This window comes from Onychostruthus taczanowskii, unplaced genomic scaffold (assembly GCF_017590055.1).
Source record: "Onychostruthus taczanowskii isolate IOZ18803 unplaced genomic scaffold, ASM1759005v1 scaffold29, whole genome shotgun sequence".
Taxonomy (NCBI): domain Eukaryota; kingdom Metazoa; phylum Chordata; class Aves; order Passeriformes; family Passeridae; genus Onychostruthus; species Onychostruthus taczanowskii.
In genome coordinates, this window is record NW_024500239.1 from 1949925 (window position 1) to 1965833 (window position 15909).

Below are 15909 nucleotides of genomic sequence, written 5' to 3' on the forward strand. Positions count from 1 at the left end.
AGCAGAACACCAGAGATCACTGAAGGTCAGCATACAACAGGTCTCTTCATATTAAATCTGCCAGAGCTATGCTGGCTTTCTACCCAACAAAGCAATGCTCTGCATAACAGAAAGTGAAGCAGTTAAGAGATTTAGATACCAGGAAACTGCTTTTCAAGGTTCTAAAAAAGCCTTGTCATTACAACCTCAGATAATTGACTATTAGAGAGATAAACTCCCTGCTTTTCAAAGTAGGCATCAAGGAGCAGACCTTGGGTTCTGAAGTGGAAGGTACAACTCTCAAAACTGATTTTCAGTTTACATACATATGAAAAACCTCTCTCTTCCCATGTATTTTATGGCAGATTGTAAGAAACAGATAATGTTTCTTCTCATTTCCATTACAAAGCTCTGCTGAGAAACTGTTCCAGCTGAAGTGAGTAAAACCAGTTCTTCAAAAGAACAAAAGAAAAAAGAAACCATACATTAAAAAAAAAAAAAAAAGAAAAGAAAAAAAGGAAAGATAGAAAGAAGAAAGAGCATTTTTGAATTCTGATTTGTGCACTGGGTGATGAGCTTCCTTTCTCCCATTCTCTGCTGCTCCGTGGTAGTCGCTCTCCTTTCAGAATGACTGTCTGACCAACTCTTTCACAAAGCCGCCTGCCTCCCTCCGGGGATATAGTCAAACAACTCAAGGATTGCTTCAGCCAGAAGCACTTTCACACAGCTGGAGCCAAAATTGCCCCTAAACCGTATTGGATGAGAGTTTTGATGGTGCTTTTAGTGGGGTCAAAATTTCACTTCCCAGATGGCAATAGAGCAGCCAGTCTAGGAGAATTTTGTCTTCCAGAAGGACTTCCTGGAAGCATGAAATCATCCCGTGGCTAGCTGGACACATGTTGAGGGTCACAAAACTCCTGGCCTCAATGTATTCAGTCTTGATTTACATTGACTTTCCATGTGGGTTTTCTGTTTTGTTCTGTGTCCTTCTTTATTTATTTATTTTTTAAATTTTCACAATAATTGATACTTCAGACTAAGGTTTCAGACATTTTCTCTCATAAATCAGAAAGCACGAGTCTTGTTTAGGAGCTGCCAACAGCCATTTAAGAAGGGCATTATGAAATGAAGAAAGGGTAAGAAAAAAGAATGCTTTGACCTGTTTGTCAGGTTTGATGGAGAAGCATTCAAACTCTCAAGAGTTCCCTCAAGTGGCCATTAGAGATTGCTGAGGATAAACGAAGTTTGTATAGAAAATGACTGCATTTTTCAATTACTTGAAAAATCTCTAATTAGAAATAATGTGTCAGCATCCACAAATGTATAAGGAAACAAGAGTGTGGAACTCATAGAGTCATGAAATGGCTTGGGTTGGAAGAGACCTGAAAGACCATTTAGTTCCAACTCCCCTTCTATAGGCAGGGACACCATTACATTAAAAATCCCAGAGAAGACATCACATAAAATAAATCAGATGGAAAAGTAACAAATGGAAGAGAAAGATGTTGAGAACAAATGGATGGAATTCCTTCACAGGGAATGTGTCTTGCAAATGAATCCTCATTATCTTTGCTGTGGTGGTGTTCTCACACACTACTTCCAAAGGGGGAGACACAGACTTCCCAATAATTCCCCCTTTTCCATTGCTTTCACACTGTCTACACATCACCTTCAGTTTCCTTTTGGAAAAGCTGAATGCACTGCTATTCTCATGCCACTCTTCCACTGCTCTCTTCCCACCCACATTGTTTCTAAACTATGTCTTGCATCCTCTTCTAATTGGGGTTTTGACAAAGCAGTAGAAGGAAGTAGTGTATTATTGTGTTTACTTTCCTTCATTGAGATGTGGCTTTCTGACAACAAAGCTGGGCTTGTTGGGAGTCATCCACCAGTAAGACTTGATCAAACCTGTTGCGTCCTGAAGCAATTGTGCAAAATAGTTATGGCTGCTGCAACCTAATCACAAGCAAAAACATGTAGGTGAGCTGTAATTATCAACAGTTATGCCATCTGATAACATTTACAGCAAACAGAAAATTACCAGTAGCAAATGAGTGGAAGCTTTTTCTTTTTTTTTTTGTGTGTAACTGACTACTGACTTTTCCCTGTAGCTGCATAAAAATTTCATCTCCACCAGAGAATCTATCCTGAACATTTTTCTTCACTGGATGTTGGAGGCTGAATTTCTGTATTCTCCTTCAGCACTGGAAGTACTTGAGACCCAACTGATAAAGTATCTGAAAAGGATGAGCACAGGGGCTGGTTCATCAGGTATATGCCAAAGTTTGTCTGAAAAAAAGCAAAATATTTATTAAGATGCAATGCATGTTAGACTAATCAATTCTATAGAGGATCTCTCAATATGTTTAGAGGATCTCTCAATATGTTTATCTCTCAATATGTTTAGAATATATTGCTTTAAGAATAAGGAGGTGTGTACTATGTCCATGTAATTAAGAACATTCTTAACTCATTAATTATAATAGACTGGTAAACAAAAGCTAATGCCATGCTATTCAAGAAGAATAGCTTAAGTAAGTGGATAAATAACACAGTATTTCATCATGAGCTCCATAGTATCATATATGTAATTCACACTCCCTCACAATCTTGTTATCTAATGTCTGCTCTGGCTCCTTGACAAATGCAGTTAATGTATTGTCACAAACAAAGGCTCTGCAGCATGGGAACACTGGTATGTTCCAACAGTAAAGAAGTCTTGCATCTCCTACCATGAACTATTTGCTCTGATAGCAGAACTTTATTCTGCCTAGCCTCTGTGAGTTTCTCTTCATTTGTTTTTTATGAATATTCTACAGAAAATATTCAGCAAGTTTTTTTTATTGTTGTTCTCACTTGTTAAGTGTCATTATCTGTGAATCCATCCTGCATAAATATTAGAAATAATTAGACTATCTCTTTGGGATACTGAGTAATACAGAAAAGAAAAATAGAATATCCATTTTGCCCACTGACCATGCAACCTTCACAGGCACCAAAAACCTGATCTGAGTGTCTGCATTCTTATGTGAGGTCTTGATCTCAAGCAGTTGAGTGTTACAGTTGTGGGTGTGATCTGGAAATGTCACAGGAAGAGACTGGTGTGGTTCTGTGGTTTTGTTTTGCAGCAGTGGAGAATTTAGAAACATGCAAGAAAAAGATTTGTCATCTCATGACAATATTTTCCAAAGAATTAGATAATAATTAATCAAAGAATACATAAAGTAGGAAAAAAAAAAAAAAGAAGAGTAAAGATCATGCTAAATTGACACAGATTTTTAGACTTCAGAAAGTCTTTACTCTTTAAACTGAGGACCATGGAAACCCAATATTAATTTTTTTGTCTCTTCTTGCAGGTTTAAAAAAAAAAGTATTTTGATTTGGTAGACTACAGCCAAAATGTACAAGTCATTATAAAGTAAATAAATAAGCAACCCAAATACAAAATTCTATTATCTTTTTCTATTTCCTGATTACATTTACTGCCATTGTTCAGATCAATGATCCTGAAATTGAGTGAATTACATTTAGAGCAGGTTAAAAAAATAGTAGGTAAAAGGGATTGCGACAAAGAAAAAAAATAGATGAGGGAATGAGGTAACAGAGAACAGCTCTTAGTTTTTGAAGAATTTATGAGAGGTAAGTTTGAGATCTACTCCCAAGTAAGAGAGATGCCGTAAAGCAGAGATCTATCCAAACATGGCCACAGACCCTGAATTTGGGTCTTTCTGCTTCATTTCTAATCCTAAACATCAATGAGAAAAATGGGCCCTAAGCTTAGGTATTTTTGGCTACCTCTGCTATTCCTTCATCTCACTGGCATGGGACATGTAGAGGGCATGAGCTGGACCTCTCAGGCCTATCCTACTGTTGGAACCCAGCACATCCCTCTGGGATGGCTCGAGCCCCTGGCAGGGGGCTCAGAGATCTTGGCAGGAAGCCAAAGACACTTGGGTTTTTGATTTTAACCCACGGAGCAAATTACCAACCTTGTATGAAGAGTTACAAATCACAGAAGTTTAAGCAGAATGATAATGAATTTATCACAGGGTGAAAAGTGGAATTTGGGGGATTTTTAGTATAGGGGTCTAGGAGGCAAGATGGAGGGATTTGGGTGTTGTCTTGTCCTTCTTCCTTCTTCTTCCTAGCCTCCATTTTCTGTGTGATGTTGTCACTTTTGGATTGGTTTAGGGTAGAAGTAGACAGTCTAACATAGGTGATAGGTATTGGAAAATAATGGAAAATAAAGTACACATAGTTTTTAGTATAAAATGTTGACACCAGCCCAAGGGCGGGCAGTGTGCCTTGGACAGACCTGCAAGAGAGACGTCAGCAGGTCAAGAAAAGAATGTATTAGGTAGGAGAAAATAAACAACCTTGAAAACCAGAGCCAAGGAATTCTGACTCCTTCTTTGACCATCGGGCTGGGAAAAAGGACTCTTGGGTTCATCCTGACCACAGGAAACCCGAGATCCTACTGCTAGCACTTTTTGGGTACAAGTGGCTGTATTGGTGGACACAGGGCACATCCCTGTGGACAGCATTCTAAGGTTACTGCTGAGGAATGGCTGCAGCACCATAAGATCCCAGCCCTCTAGCAGAGGGACTCTGTTGGAACAACCATCACGCTCTAATGGTGTCAGTAACAGTTTCATGTAAAATATTAAAGTTCATAGTCTTATTTTTCCATTTTTGCTTTTCTCTCATTCATTGACAAGTTTCTCTATTGGCATAAATGATGTGTTTTTCAGCCTTCTGGTTGATAAGCTGGATTCACCTCCTATACCCTAGTGCAAAAATGACAGTTACCATGATTTTGTTATTTTAAAAAAACAGGCCATTATAAAACAAATATTGTAAAATGAATACTAGTTCATGCTACACCACATTTCACACAGGAAGGAATTTTTTAACTCATCCACGTAAATGAGCTTATTTGATGCATGAGAAGTTTTTATTTATATTTACTGTATTGTCATCTTGATGTATCTTCAAATGAGACTAAAATAAATCTGGGCAGATTGTTCACTGTGAGGAACTTAATTTACCAATTTTTGTTATTGAAAATAATCTAGCAGGATTTTTTCTTTTTTAATGCACCTTAAAACATTCAGAATTATTTAAGAAAATGCATGTCTCAATGCATCTTTTCTTCAGGAGTTCTCAAATACTGTTTTAATACTGGTCCTTAGTATTTTATTTCTCTGACTGGGCATCTCAAGTCTCAGTGTTTTTTTCAGTGAGTAATGCCTAAGCAGTTTCCAAGGTGATGATACACTGATGGTGTACATATTTTAGTACTAATGCCTGCTTGGAATTGCCGACCTTTTTTTTTTTTTTTTTTTTTTTTTTTTGTGGATGTTCTTAAAACCAAAATTTAGCCTGTAGTTGCCAGAAATAGATTTAACATCTTTTAAGTAAATTTCCCTACTTTTTTCAATAATTACAAATAATGACTCAGCACGTACTGATAACAGCAATCACACAAACACACCCCTGCCAAGCAGCCACAAAAGCTACATCTGCCACTTCAGCTCTCTTTCAAGAGAAAGATAAAACGTAGAAATCCTCACATTGCTGATGAAAAATGAGGCTTTCAGATGCAGAGATTACAGCTCACAGAGTTATTACAGTGAACCTCATGATATCTGCCTGCTACCTTTTCCTGACTTCAAGGACATTTTATTCTGCATATAATCTTCCTAGAACACACTAAGAACTGGGCAGGGAGTGCAGGACCATGAGCACCATGGCTTTATCTGTCAGTCGAGACTTTTCCCATTACTGTAAAATGTTACAGGAACAAAAAACTTAAAGCTTCTTGATTAGAAAAAAGTAGACCACTTCACTGCTGGGAGAAATAGAAACAACATACATATTCTTGCCAACAGTGAATCATATGATAGTCATCACACTGACTTAAAGGAGGAGCTATGAAATGCTGTCATTCTTGCATGTTGTTTCAAGTTCATTTACTGCATCAACAGTAATATGCTCTGCTCAGAAATTCACTGACAAATACCCTGTGTACACTATCCCCTTCTGCAAGACAGAAACACGTGGGGCTTCATCTGGCAAAGGCCTGAGGTGAGATGTCTTCGAGCTATGACTCCTAAAGAATCAGTTAACTCAGAGTGGAACCTGGTAAAGAAATACCCTGATAGAATGTGTAACAAGCACATAAATCATACTGCATGCTAATACTTAGCTTTAGATGGATGAGTTCTGGACTTTACAGCTCAGCTGCCATATCCCAGCAGAAAAATTTACCTGTCCAAGTCTGATCATTTGTTCATACAAAAACATAAACTCCCTCTCATCCAAAAATTTTGGAGATGCAATTATTAAAATGGATTTTTTTAATGTAATAATGTTTTATTAGCTTTAGATTTAGTAGAATGTAAAGCCTTACAAAATAGGAGAGAGGAAGTACTCACTTCTGACATACTGATTTTTTATATTGGAAAAAGGTAAAATTTTAAGCTGGTGTTAATAAAACCCCACACTGTTCTGTTGAAAATATCTGGACTGTAGAATGTTTCCTTAAGAACTGATATTCCTTTGCTCTACCTTAACTAAATACATTTTCCAGTTCAGTCACCGATGAGAAAAGAGAACTATATTATTTCAGAGGACTATTAATTACAACAATCGCTGTTCTCAAATGTTCCAGATATTTGAATGAAAATCATTGCATGGTGTAAAGCCCTGTGTTACTATGAAAATAATGATAATGATGCATCAGATATGAGAGGTAATTTGCTATCCTTGATAACATTTCACGAAGCAATCCAAAGGTATGGCTTCTAATTCTGCAGGAAAAGAAGCTCTCCCAAGGCACAACAAGATACATAAAGGAGGATCAACAGGCCCCAGAAAAAAACACAAGCTTTTTAGTGAAGAAGGCGTGTGCAAACATAATGGATTTCCCTTGATGTACTGCTATCCATACATTTAGACCAGGGCAGACTGCTAATGTAAAAATTCCCTTTGCTACCTTGCCAGCAAGCCCCAGCTTATAGCACTGCCGCAAATCTACCCACAGGGCTTCCGCTGCCATTAGCGCTAAACGGCATCTGCAAAACACCAAAGAGAGGCAGGAATGCTGTGTTCTCCCTTTTCCATCCATGTGTGTTTTGTGTCAGGTGGTGAGGCCTGTGAAACAGCATGTGGCCATTTGCTTAATGGAGTTATCTAGTCTTTCCTAATCTCCTGCAGTAACAAAGAGCACTCTGTCACACGAGGAGAGCTCATCTTTCCTTTCCAGTCGAAAATTACAAAAGGAATCCTTTATGAGTGTTTCTGTAGAGCTCAAGTTCACTTTATAGAGGTGTTCACATTTTGTGTCAAACAATGACTTAAAAGGTTTCATAAAAAGCAGCTGGCAAGGCTTCAGCACCATGATTTGCATTTATCTGGAAAGATGTAAATTGCTTGGGTGGCTAGTTACAGTAGCTGGTTCTGACTTTCAGCTGCAATCCATCTATGCAAAGGCTCCATCTTTCAATTTGAAGCACCAGGTTCTCAGAGTCTCAGAGGAATGGAGAAAAATAGGATTTTGGAAATCAATATTGAACTGCTTCCTACCAGCCTTACATTATTTAGCTCATTATTGAAGTTCATTGGCAGTGCTGCTATTTGGGCTACTTGTTTGATAAATTTCAATGTAATATTTTCAGGTTGGTGTTCTTGGAAAAAACAAAATAATACTGTAAATATTGACACCTGGGTCTCTTTTCTATCTGCAGTATCTTTAATGTTTTGGCAATCAACTTGCTACAGCAGTTTTCCAAAAACCTGTGAAACTATATTAAATCTTATATTTCTGCATATATTTATATATATATATATTTTTTTTTTTTTGTAGTTTGCATCAGATTATTGACAGATGGGAGCAAATACTGCTGAATTCCTTCACTGAATCTGCATCTGATTTAAGAAATAAAAGAAAATTAAGTCTATTAGATGACTCCTTAGCAGAAAAGCACATGGTAGAGATATGAGTCACCAAAGGATTAGCTCTGCGATTTAACACAGTCACATGAACTCGATGTTCTTTCTCTCTCCCCACTGTGAGCTGTGAAAGGTTTGGATCAGTGTCCTCTGTTAGGTCTGCTGAGCACACTAAAAATGCCACAGTCCTTCCTAGGTGCTGCTCACTGATAATCAGCTGGTGCCCACCACCACAGAGGCGACCTGCAGGAGGAATGGGCTCGGAGATCTGCCCAGACCAGACTAGGCAAAGCTCCCAGCTCAAACTCTACTTTCAATTGTGAGCTAAGCCAGAGGACTCACACTCACGCAGAGCAGGGCATGCTCACAAGACCCCATCGGCCAGCAGCGCTGGAAAAAGGCTGGGAAAAACCAAAAAAGGATGAATGCCTGTGTCTTTGCAGCGTGAACATTGGCACAGCTGAGGCAGAAAGAGCACTGCCCCGCCGCGATCAGCAGCGCCTGCCTCATCTTGCAGTGTGGCTTTTATCAGGCGCCAGCTCCTTCTCGAGAGGCTGGATTGCTCTCTTTGCCTTAGTCCTGTTTGAATGAGCCACTTGGTGCTAGCAGTGCTTCAAGAAAATCTCTTCACTGTTGAGTTAATCAGAATGAGACAGGAGCTCATCTTTGCTGTGGGAAACATGCAGAAGGTGCTGTGCCTCTCCTGAGAATCTGCATCCTGAGTAAGGTTTTGTTGCCATTTTCTCGCTGAGTACAGAGTGCTTTTTACAGAGGTTTCAAGTCATAATCCAGTAAAACCCATATGGGCAGGAAAAGTCCTCTGCACACTATACCTCATGTGGCAGCAGGGAGCATCCCTGTCCCAAGTGTCCAAATGTGCTCTGAAGTGTCCCAGATGCCGCAGCTGTGGCTCACCATTACTCGGAAAGGGCCCCTGTCCTCAGGCTACCCACCGTGGCCAGGAGCTCATCTCACAAAGGCTCATGTACTGTGGTGACCTGAAGCAGAGTCTGCTGTGCAAGCCTAAGTCACCTCAGGTCAGTGGGAAGCTGTGCCTCGACAGCCGGCCCTGCTCACTGCATCAGGCTGGCTCCGACATGGAGCCAGAGGAGCTATTCACCAAGGATAACAGCCAATGAAAAGAAAGCCCTTTGTCTGCTTAATGAGTCACTGAGACCAATCAATTTTTTTTTTTTTTTGTCCAAACATAGAATGCAGTATTTGTAAGTTGTTTGTGCATTGTCTGGTTGAATGATTTTCAGCCTATTTGTTATTGCTCTGTGCCACTGCTGTGCCCTGTCTCTGCTGTTTGGCGGGTACTGGCAAGGCTCCGAGCTCCGACTGCCTGAGACACTTTAACAACAGCAGCTTAACCAACGGGAAGCAATGAATTCTGAATAAGGATTTTCAGCTAAATAAATACATATGAGGAGATTTGGGGAGCCTTTGGGATGTTGAACTCTCTATCCACCATCTGAGCACTCTGAATTCCAAGAAGCAATGTAACCTAAGGAAGCAGGACCTCAAATAAACACCTGTATTTCACACTTTTCTGGTCACTTTCTTAAGCAATTACTCTCTACTTTGACTATATTCACATCTGCTCTGTTTTTCCTGCTAACTAATTTCTCAGGGTAAGAATAGAGTTTAGTCTTACACGCCAACTGTATAATTTCAATCACTTTTGAATTTTTCAGCATATTTCTTTTCTTAAAAGACATCAGTGCATCAGCTTGTGCTTTTAAGACCAAAATAAGCACACTGTAAAGAAGTACATACTGAATAAAAGCAAGCACAGTTAAAAATAATGCATATTAATATTCCATTTCTGAATAAAAAAATGTATTGAGCATTTTATAGAAATAAACCATGCCATATCTGGGTTGTAAGTGCATCCTCTTTCTGCAGAAAAAATCCAAATGGTAACAACTTAACTGTGAATATTCACTCAGCAGATATTTCACTACCCATGCAATAAAGTCACTACATCTTTCATTACAGCTATTTTGAAGTATTGTACTGACCTTTCTACCTCTGGCAGCAGACAGGGACTGTAGAATTTCTTTGTTTCGTTCCCCAGACTGTTGATCAATGCAGATTATTTGACATCTGCTACATGGACCCACAACCTGAAATTTTAGTTAAAGAAAGTTCATGGCTGTTTATCAAAGCAGTACAGCATGGAACAGTACAAGCTTCCGACCATCATAATATATTAAACACATACCTTTTGCATACCTTTTCTGTGGTTTTTCAAGCTTTCATTATGTAAAAGGTCAACTCTGTTCACCTAATGTAGTAAGTCTACTCACAAAAGTCTCACTGAATTTTTAATTCACTTTTTTCTTTTTTTAAGGAAAACTTTCTCAGAGACAGAATCTGAGAAATACCAGACATTTACATATTTGTATTTCCTGATGGCTTCACTTCTTCTGTGGGTTAGCAGGGCTCCTTGCCCAAAGAACTGAATACAAAATTAAGCCAATGCCTCAGAATACAACTCAAGGAGGATTTTCTTGGGACTGGGAAATGCCCAATATATTTCCTATACACATGGCACTTTTAGATACTCAGAATGTAAATTATTTAAATATACAAGTTTACCTAATCAGAAGAAAGAATTCTTTCTCTATTATGTATCACACATCATGTTAATATCATATGTAGTTGTTCTTAAAGCTAATTGTTGTTTGAAGTAATTTAGAGAAAAACCAAAAAAAAACCAACCCTGCAATAAATTTATTCTTAGAGCTTTAAAATGGAGAAGGACGACATATTGCACTTTCATTTAACACTGCATCCCTAACTTTAGCAAAGCTGTACATTACAGAAATTACGTCTTACAGTATCTCAGTATACACATTCCACTTTTCTAAAATGTGCCATAAATTTCAAATAGGGCAAATAATTAAATTGTACACTTGAAACATTTTGTGTGCTGATCTGAAGTGATATTTCAGGTTTTTGAGATGTATCTAGACTGCTTGTATAATTCTTCAGCATAATCATCAACACCAAACATCATCTCTTTCAGAAAATTATTTTCTACAGCTCTATTTTTTTAATTAAAAGAACAAGACAGAGAAGGAAATATTTTTTTCCATGCTTTACTTAGTCCAACATCTTCTACCATTTTTGTGGCATAAAGAAGCATTAACATAATTTCTAGTGTTACTACATCAGTATCTGAAAAAGGATCTAGCAGAGATGGGAAAAGAAAATGCAAGTTACATAAACCTTTCTATTTTTGCCTTGTATTCCTAAGTATATCAATGCCAGAAATAGGAATGCCTTTTATTTTGTAGTTTTACAGTAACTTATCAACAGGATCCTCAGCTGAACTCCCAGCGTAACTTCAGCCTCCAACAAGCTATACACCATGGATTTTGTCCTTTTTGTTCCTCATTTCTTACTTATAGGAATTTTTCCTCAATTTTCTCTAACTTATATTGCAACTTACAGATCAAACTACACATAAGAAGAGACCAGACAAGCAATATTTTCCACCCTTGCTGAAAAGGTTTCTTACAGCATGCTGACTAAAAAAAAAAGAGTGACACCAATCACATCTTCTAGATTTGACCTTGGTACTCCTGTCATTCACACACTTAAATTATAACCCCTAAGAAAACAGTGACTAAGCCACTTTCACATCCTAGGCAAAGCATCTTCAAATAAATATTTCATATCCCTTAGGTATCATGTAAGCTTTTACAGATTCTTTGTTAAGAGTTTTTCTTGAAAGAATGTATTTACAAACAAGGTCTGAATCCTCAGCATTTTCCTTACAGTATACCAGGACATTATGTTGTTAGCTATGACATGAAGCACAACATACCAAAAAACCCTACCAGGCAAGAATTAGAAACATGCCTTGAGTGAAGACTAGGATAAGATGTATACAACAGAGGGCAATAGACCATGAGTGTTCACTTGCATTCATGTCCAGTCTTTTGGCCATCAGTTGCTTGATTTGCAGTAACGTGAGGTTATATTTGGACTACTGTGCTAAACAGTAACAAGTGTTCTCTGCTGATGTGCTGGCTAAATATGTGCTGTAAACTCTGCCTCAAATAACCTGATTATTGTTCAGCTCAGATAGATAAAAATTAGAAACACTATGAATTATGAAATTTAATAGAAGTGTGGAGAAATATGGCAAAACCTCTTAAATATAATGACATATGTTTGTCACGGGACACATCACCTTTTTTTTTTTTTTTCCATCTTCATAAATTTCACTTGCACAAAGTGTGCTGCCCATATTGTAGTCAAAACCTTGTAAAAATTGATTTGTCTCCAGGAATCAAAATGCTTTGTGATACACTGGGGCACGGACAAGAGAGAAAAGGTCACACCTGGAATTGCAGAGCACCTATTGAAATCTCAGCCCACTCCTCTTCTTCAAAGGACTCTGGTGCACTGATGACAATGTTGGCACGGAAACGTCGGATCAATTCCTCTATTTCCAATGGCTCCTTCAGTCTGTCTCACAGAGTTGACAGAGCAAAAAAAAAAAAAAAAATTATTAACTGGTTTTGCACTAGATGTTTGTGCTGTAAGACTCTGGTGGCTCATGTGATTAGCAAACTCTTCTCCAGAATAACCTGGACCAAGTTTTATTACAAAGGCTATGGAAATGGCACAAGGTACTCAACTAGAGTTTGTAACCTCTCAGCCATAACATGCAACCCTCTAGGTGGCTTCTTCAGAGGTGGAACCTGGAACTGTAGGTATGGAAACATGTAGACAGGTGATTGTGAACCATGCATATGAGAAAATTCCCAATTTGTTATCATATGTAAGGCTAATGGTAACAAGTAAAAAGATCTTTTCAGTTAGTAATCATTTGACTTGTTAAATATTGTAAAAATAGAAGCTTCTAGAATCAAAGGCAAATAAAATTTTATTCTGCACATGCTGCAATGTCAGAAGGGACAAAACCAGCAGTCGCTGAAGGTGAAAAAGGCCAGTAAAATAATTTTATGAGAGAATATATCCCTCATATTATTATTATTTGCCTTTGGGAGGCAGAAGATTGCACCAAACGATAGGTGTTTTAAAAAAATTAATCTCTGTGTGGTGATATCTCCTCCTCTTTACAAGCATTTGAACTGCCAGAGTGTAGATTTGTGTCAGTGTGGAGAATGTATATGAGACAGAAAGAGCATCAGACTGCATACAAATATCAGAAATCTTGCTGCATCTTCAAATTGCCATTCTTCACTTTTCTTCTAAAGGAGAACTTGAACAACACCAGAAAAAAAGAAAAAAAAAGACACTGTAAAAGTTGCCAGAGCGTTCCCTCAGTGCCACAGTTAGGAGAGAAGAACACTTCTTTTTGTATTAGCTGTTAAGGACATGAACCATTTTTGATACTCCATAAACCGTACTCTGACAACTTAGGGATATGACATTCTACAGCAGAGGCGGAAATGTGGGTAAGCAGTGAAAAGTGGCATTTCTGTCCAAAAAGAAAAAAAAACCAAAAAAAACAAAAAAAAAACCCCAAAAAACCAGAAGAAAGTAAGGACATACAGTTTAAAATGTATTTTAGTTAGAGAAAAACATGCAAAATCTAAGTACAGGGAAAACTTCACATCAAGCAGTCTTGGCAGAGGTGGCCTGTTAGGTGAAAAAAAAGAGCTTGGTTCTATTTTAAACAGTCTGGATGATCTGCTCTAGCAGACAAAACTGCATGAGGATCAATTGCCTGTGCAGACTTTCAGTAAGACCACAGAAACCCAGCTCCACCAAGCCCCAGTGTTCACAAGGGCTCCAGCAGCCTGAGGGCAGAAGGTGGGATGGGAAGCTGCAAGGATAAAGGTTTTCCCTTAAGATCCACAGTTAATCCCATGGCTGAGACACAATTTGTAATGAGTGCAGGAGGTGGGAGCCAACAGGAAGTGCAGATGATTCCTGTGCTCATACAAACAAGAAGGAAAATAGCAGTTACTTGGGAACACATCCAATTATGCTGCTGTGCTTCCCGGCTCTGCTGTGGGCTCTTGGAGTTTGGCTGCTGTGGAGCCTCTAGTTTTGACTGTGTTTTGCAAAATCTAAGTGCCTGCCACCCCAGCCTGCACTGGGAGCATCAAAAGCCCAGTAACCTCAGAGCTGGGCCTGCAGTGTCCTGAGACACCTGCTGAAAAAACCTTCAAGCTTCTACTAATCTACCCCTTGCTGCTGAACTCGAAGATTGCAACACCCCTACCCCTGATCTCTCTGCCTTCAACCTGCTCGGGCTCACTTCCAGAATACCTCACCTCTCTTGCACCTCCCCCAGCCCTCAGAAATGCTTATAATTATTTGGCAACATGTATCTGAGTAAATTTCCATTATTTCTTCTCCCACAAAACATGCATTGGTTGGACGGAGTGGCAGGTACCCTCATCCTGCAAATCCCAACACAGACCTGTTTGGAAAATCAGTGTAATGTGCCAAAGTCAGCCTAGGTGCTTTGGATTTTCACAGCAGTGGTCTCTGCAATGAAGAATGCATTCCCTATATTTAATAGGCAAACTGGAAAATTAATATTTATATCCTCAGGGTTATAGTTCTAGCAAGAACATTTGAGCATTAGGCGAGGCCATAGGGATTTGCATGGAGGTGACCTGTAATGGAAACACCAGAGAGACAAATGGCTGCAGGTACATGTAGCCCTCCAACAGTATACTGGATTCTAATTTTTAATTTAATTGCTGTTTCTGCTTTAGATCACCTCTCAAGAGCCAAGTACAAACTGGAAGACTTGTTTTTACTTATGGAAGATACAAAGTGAAATTATAAAAACTTAATTGAGAATTGAAATTTCTTTGTAAAATTTAGCAGATTTCATTTAAGTAAAACCAAACTCAAATACCAAGAAGCTAAATAACACTTTCTAAAAACACTCCAATATTTAATAAAGACCCATAAGTGTAGTTATTAAAAGTACATTGGATAGTTCAATATTTGGAAAGTTCATACTCCATGATTTAGTAATGGTGCAGAATGAGGATGCTGTATATCTGAATTTATTTCTCCAGCACCCAGAGAAGGCACTGCATGGCAAAATACATGGAAGGGAGGACACTTCCAACTCCCACTGCAGAGTGGGAAGCCAGATGCTTCTCAGTCACCATTACAGCTCTGGCCACATCTGGAGTTTCCTTTGATGAAAAGGAGATTACAAACCTAGTTGTGCTGGAAGATATTAGGCATAAAATCAGTGTATCATGTGATATTGAATGTTTTACTGAAGTTCATTGTTCTCCTTTCTCCTCACTTGCTGCTTCTTACTCTTCATCTTTGCACTCAAACCCCATATCTGGAAAGTTCCACCCTGTGTCTTATCAGGGAAAAAGCCCATCCTGAGTAAGGGATGTCTGCAAGTGTCCTCCCAAAGAGATGTAACCCAGCCAGTCAAGCCTCAAAAGAAGATATTAATTGTCACTGAGAAAGGGGTAGTCAAAACACTGAGAGATGGACTGCTTCAAACCTTTTCTACACATATTTCCCATGATATTCTAAAATTGCCCAACTGTCTTCTCCTGAAGAAGGAAAATCCTCAGACAATGCAAGCTTCAGTGGTCTTGGTGATGCTTCATTCAGTCAGTTGATTTAAATCCTGAAGCTATATACATATCCTCCTGCAGATATATAGATACGTATATCCTCTTCTACTCAAAGCAGGAATTTTCAGTGCAGGGGATGTGTTTGGTGGATGACTAAGAAAAGAGAAGATGATTCCAGGAAGAAGCAGGAGAGAAGTTTTAAGAGACAGGAAAAGGGGGCTCAGATACAAATGCTGGGGGTGTGGGACGCACAGACATAATGGAGGACTTGACTTGTGGAATTTGAACCTTTCCTATTTATATTCAAGAAACAAAAACTTCCTGTAGTCAGTATATGAAAATTTGTTTGGTAAGGGGTTTGTTATCTTTGAACTATGGACTGACTCAGTGTTTCATTTGCTGCTTCTATCTCCCACTTTTG

General features: G+C 38.7%; 1 protein-coding gene across 1 annotated transcript in view; it reads right to left on the bottom strand.

Moving 5' to 3' along the window:
• Positions 1-884: 884 nt before the first annotated feature.
• The window catches only part of MOCOS (molybdenum cofactor sulfurase), a 208252-nt gene continuing 193227 nt past the window's right edge, over positions 885-15909 (bottom strand). Inside the window, exons 13-15 of the mRNA XM_041408136.1 lie at positions 12291-12417; positions 9957-10061; positions 885-2268 (exon numbers count right to left, since the gene is read on the bottom strand). Coding sequence (XP_041264070.1) covers positions 2122-2268; positions 9957-10061; positions 12291-12417 — 379 coding nt within the window. The 3' untranslated portion in view covers positions 885-2121. The remainder of the gene's footprint in view (positions 2269-9956; positions 10062-12290; positions 12418-15909) is intronic.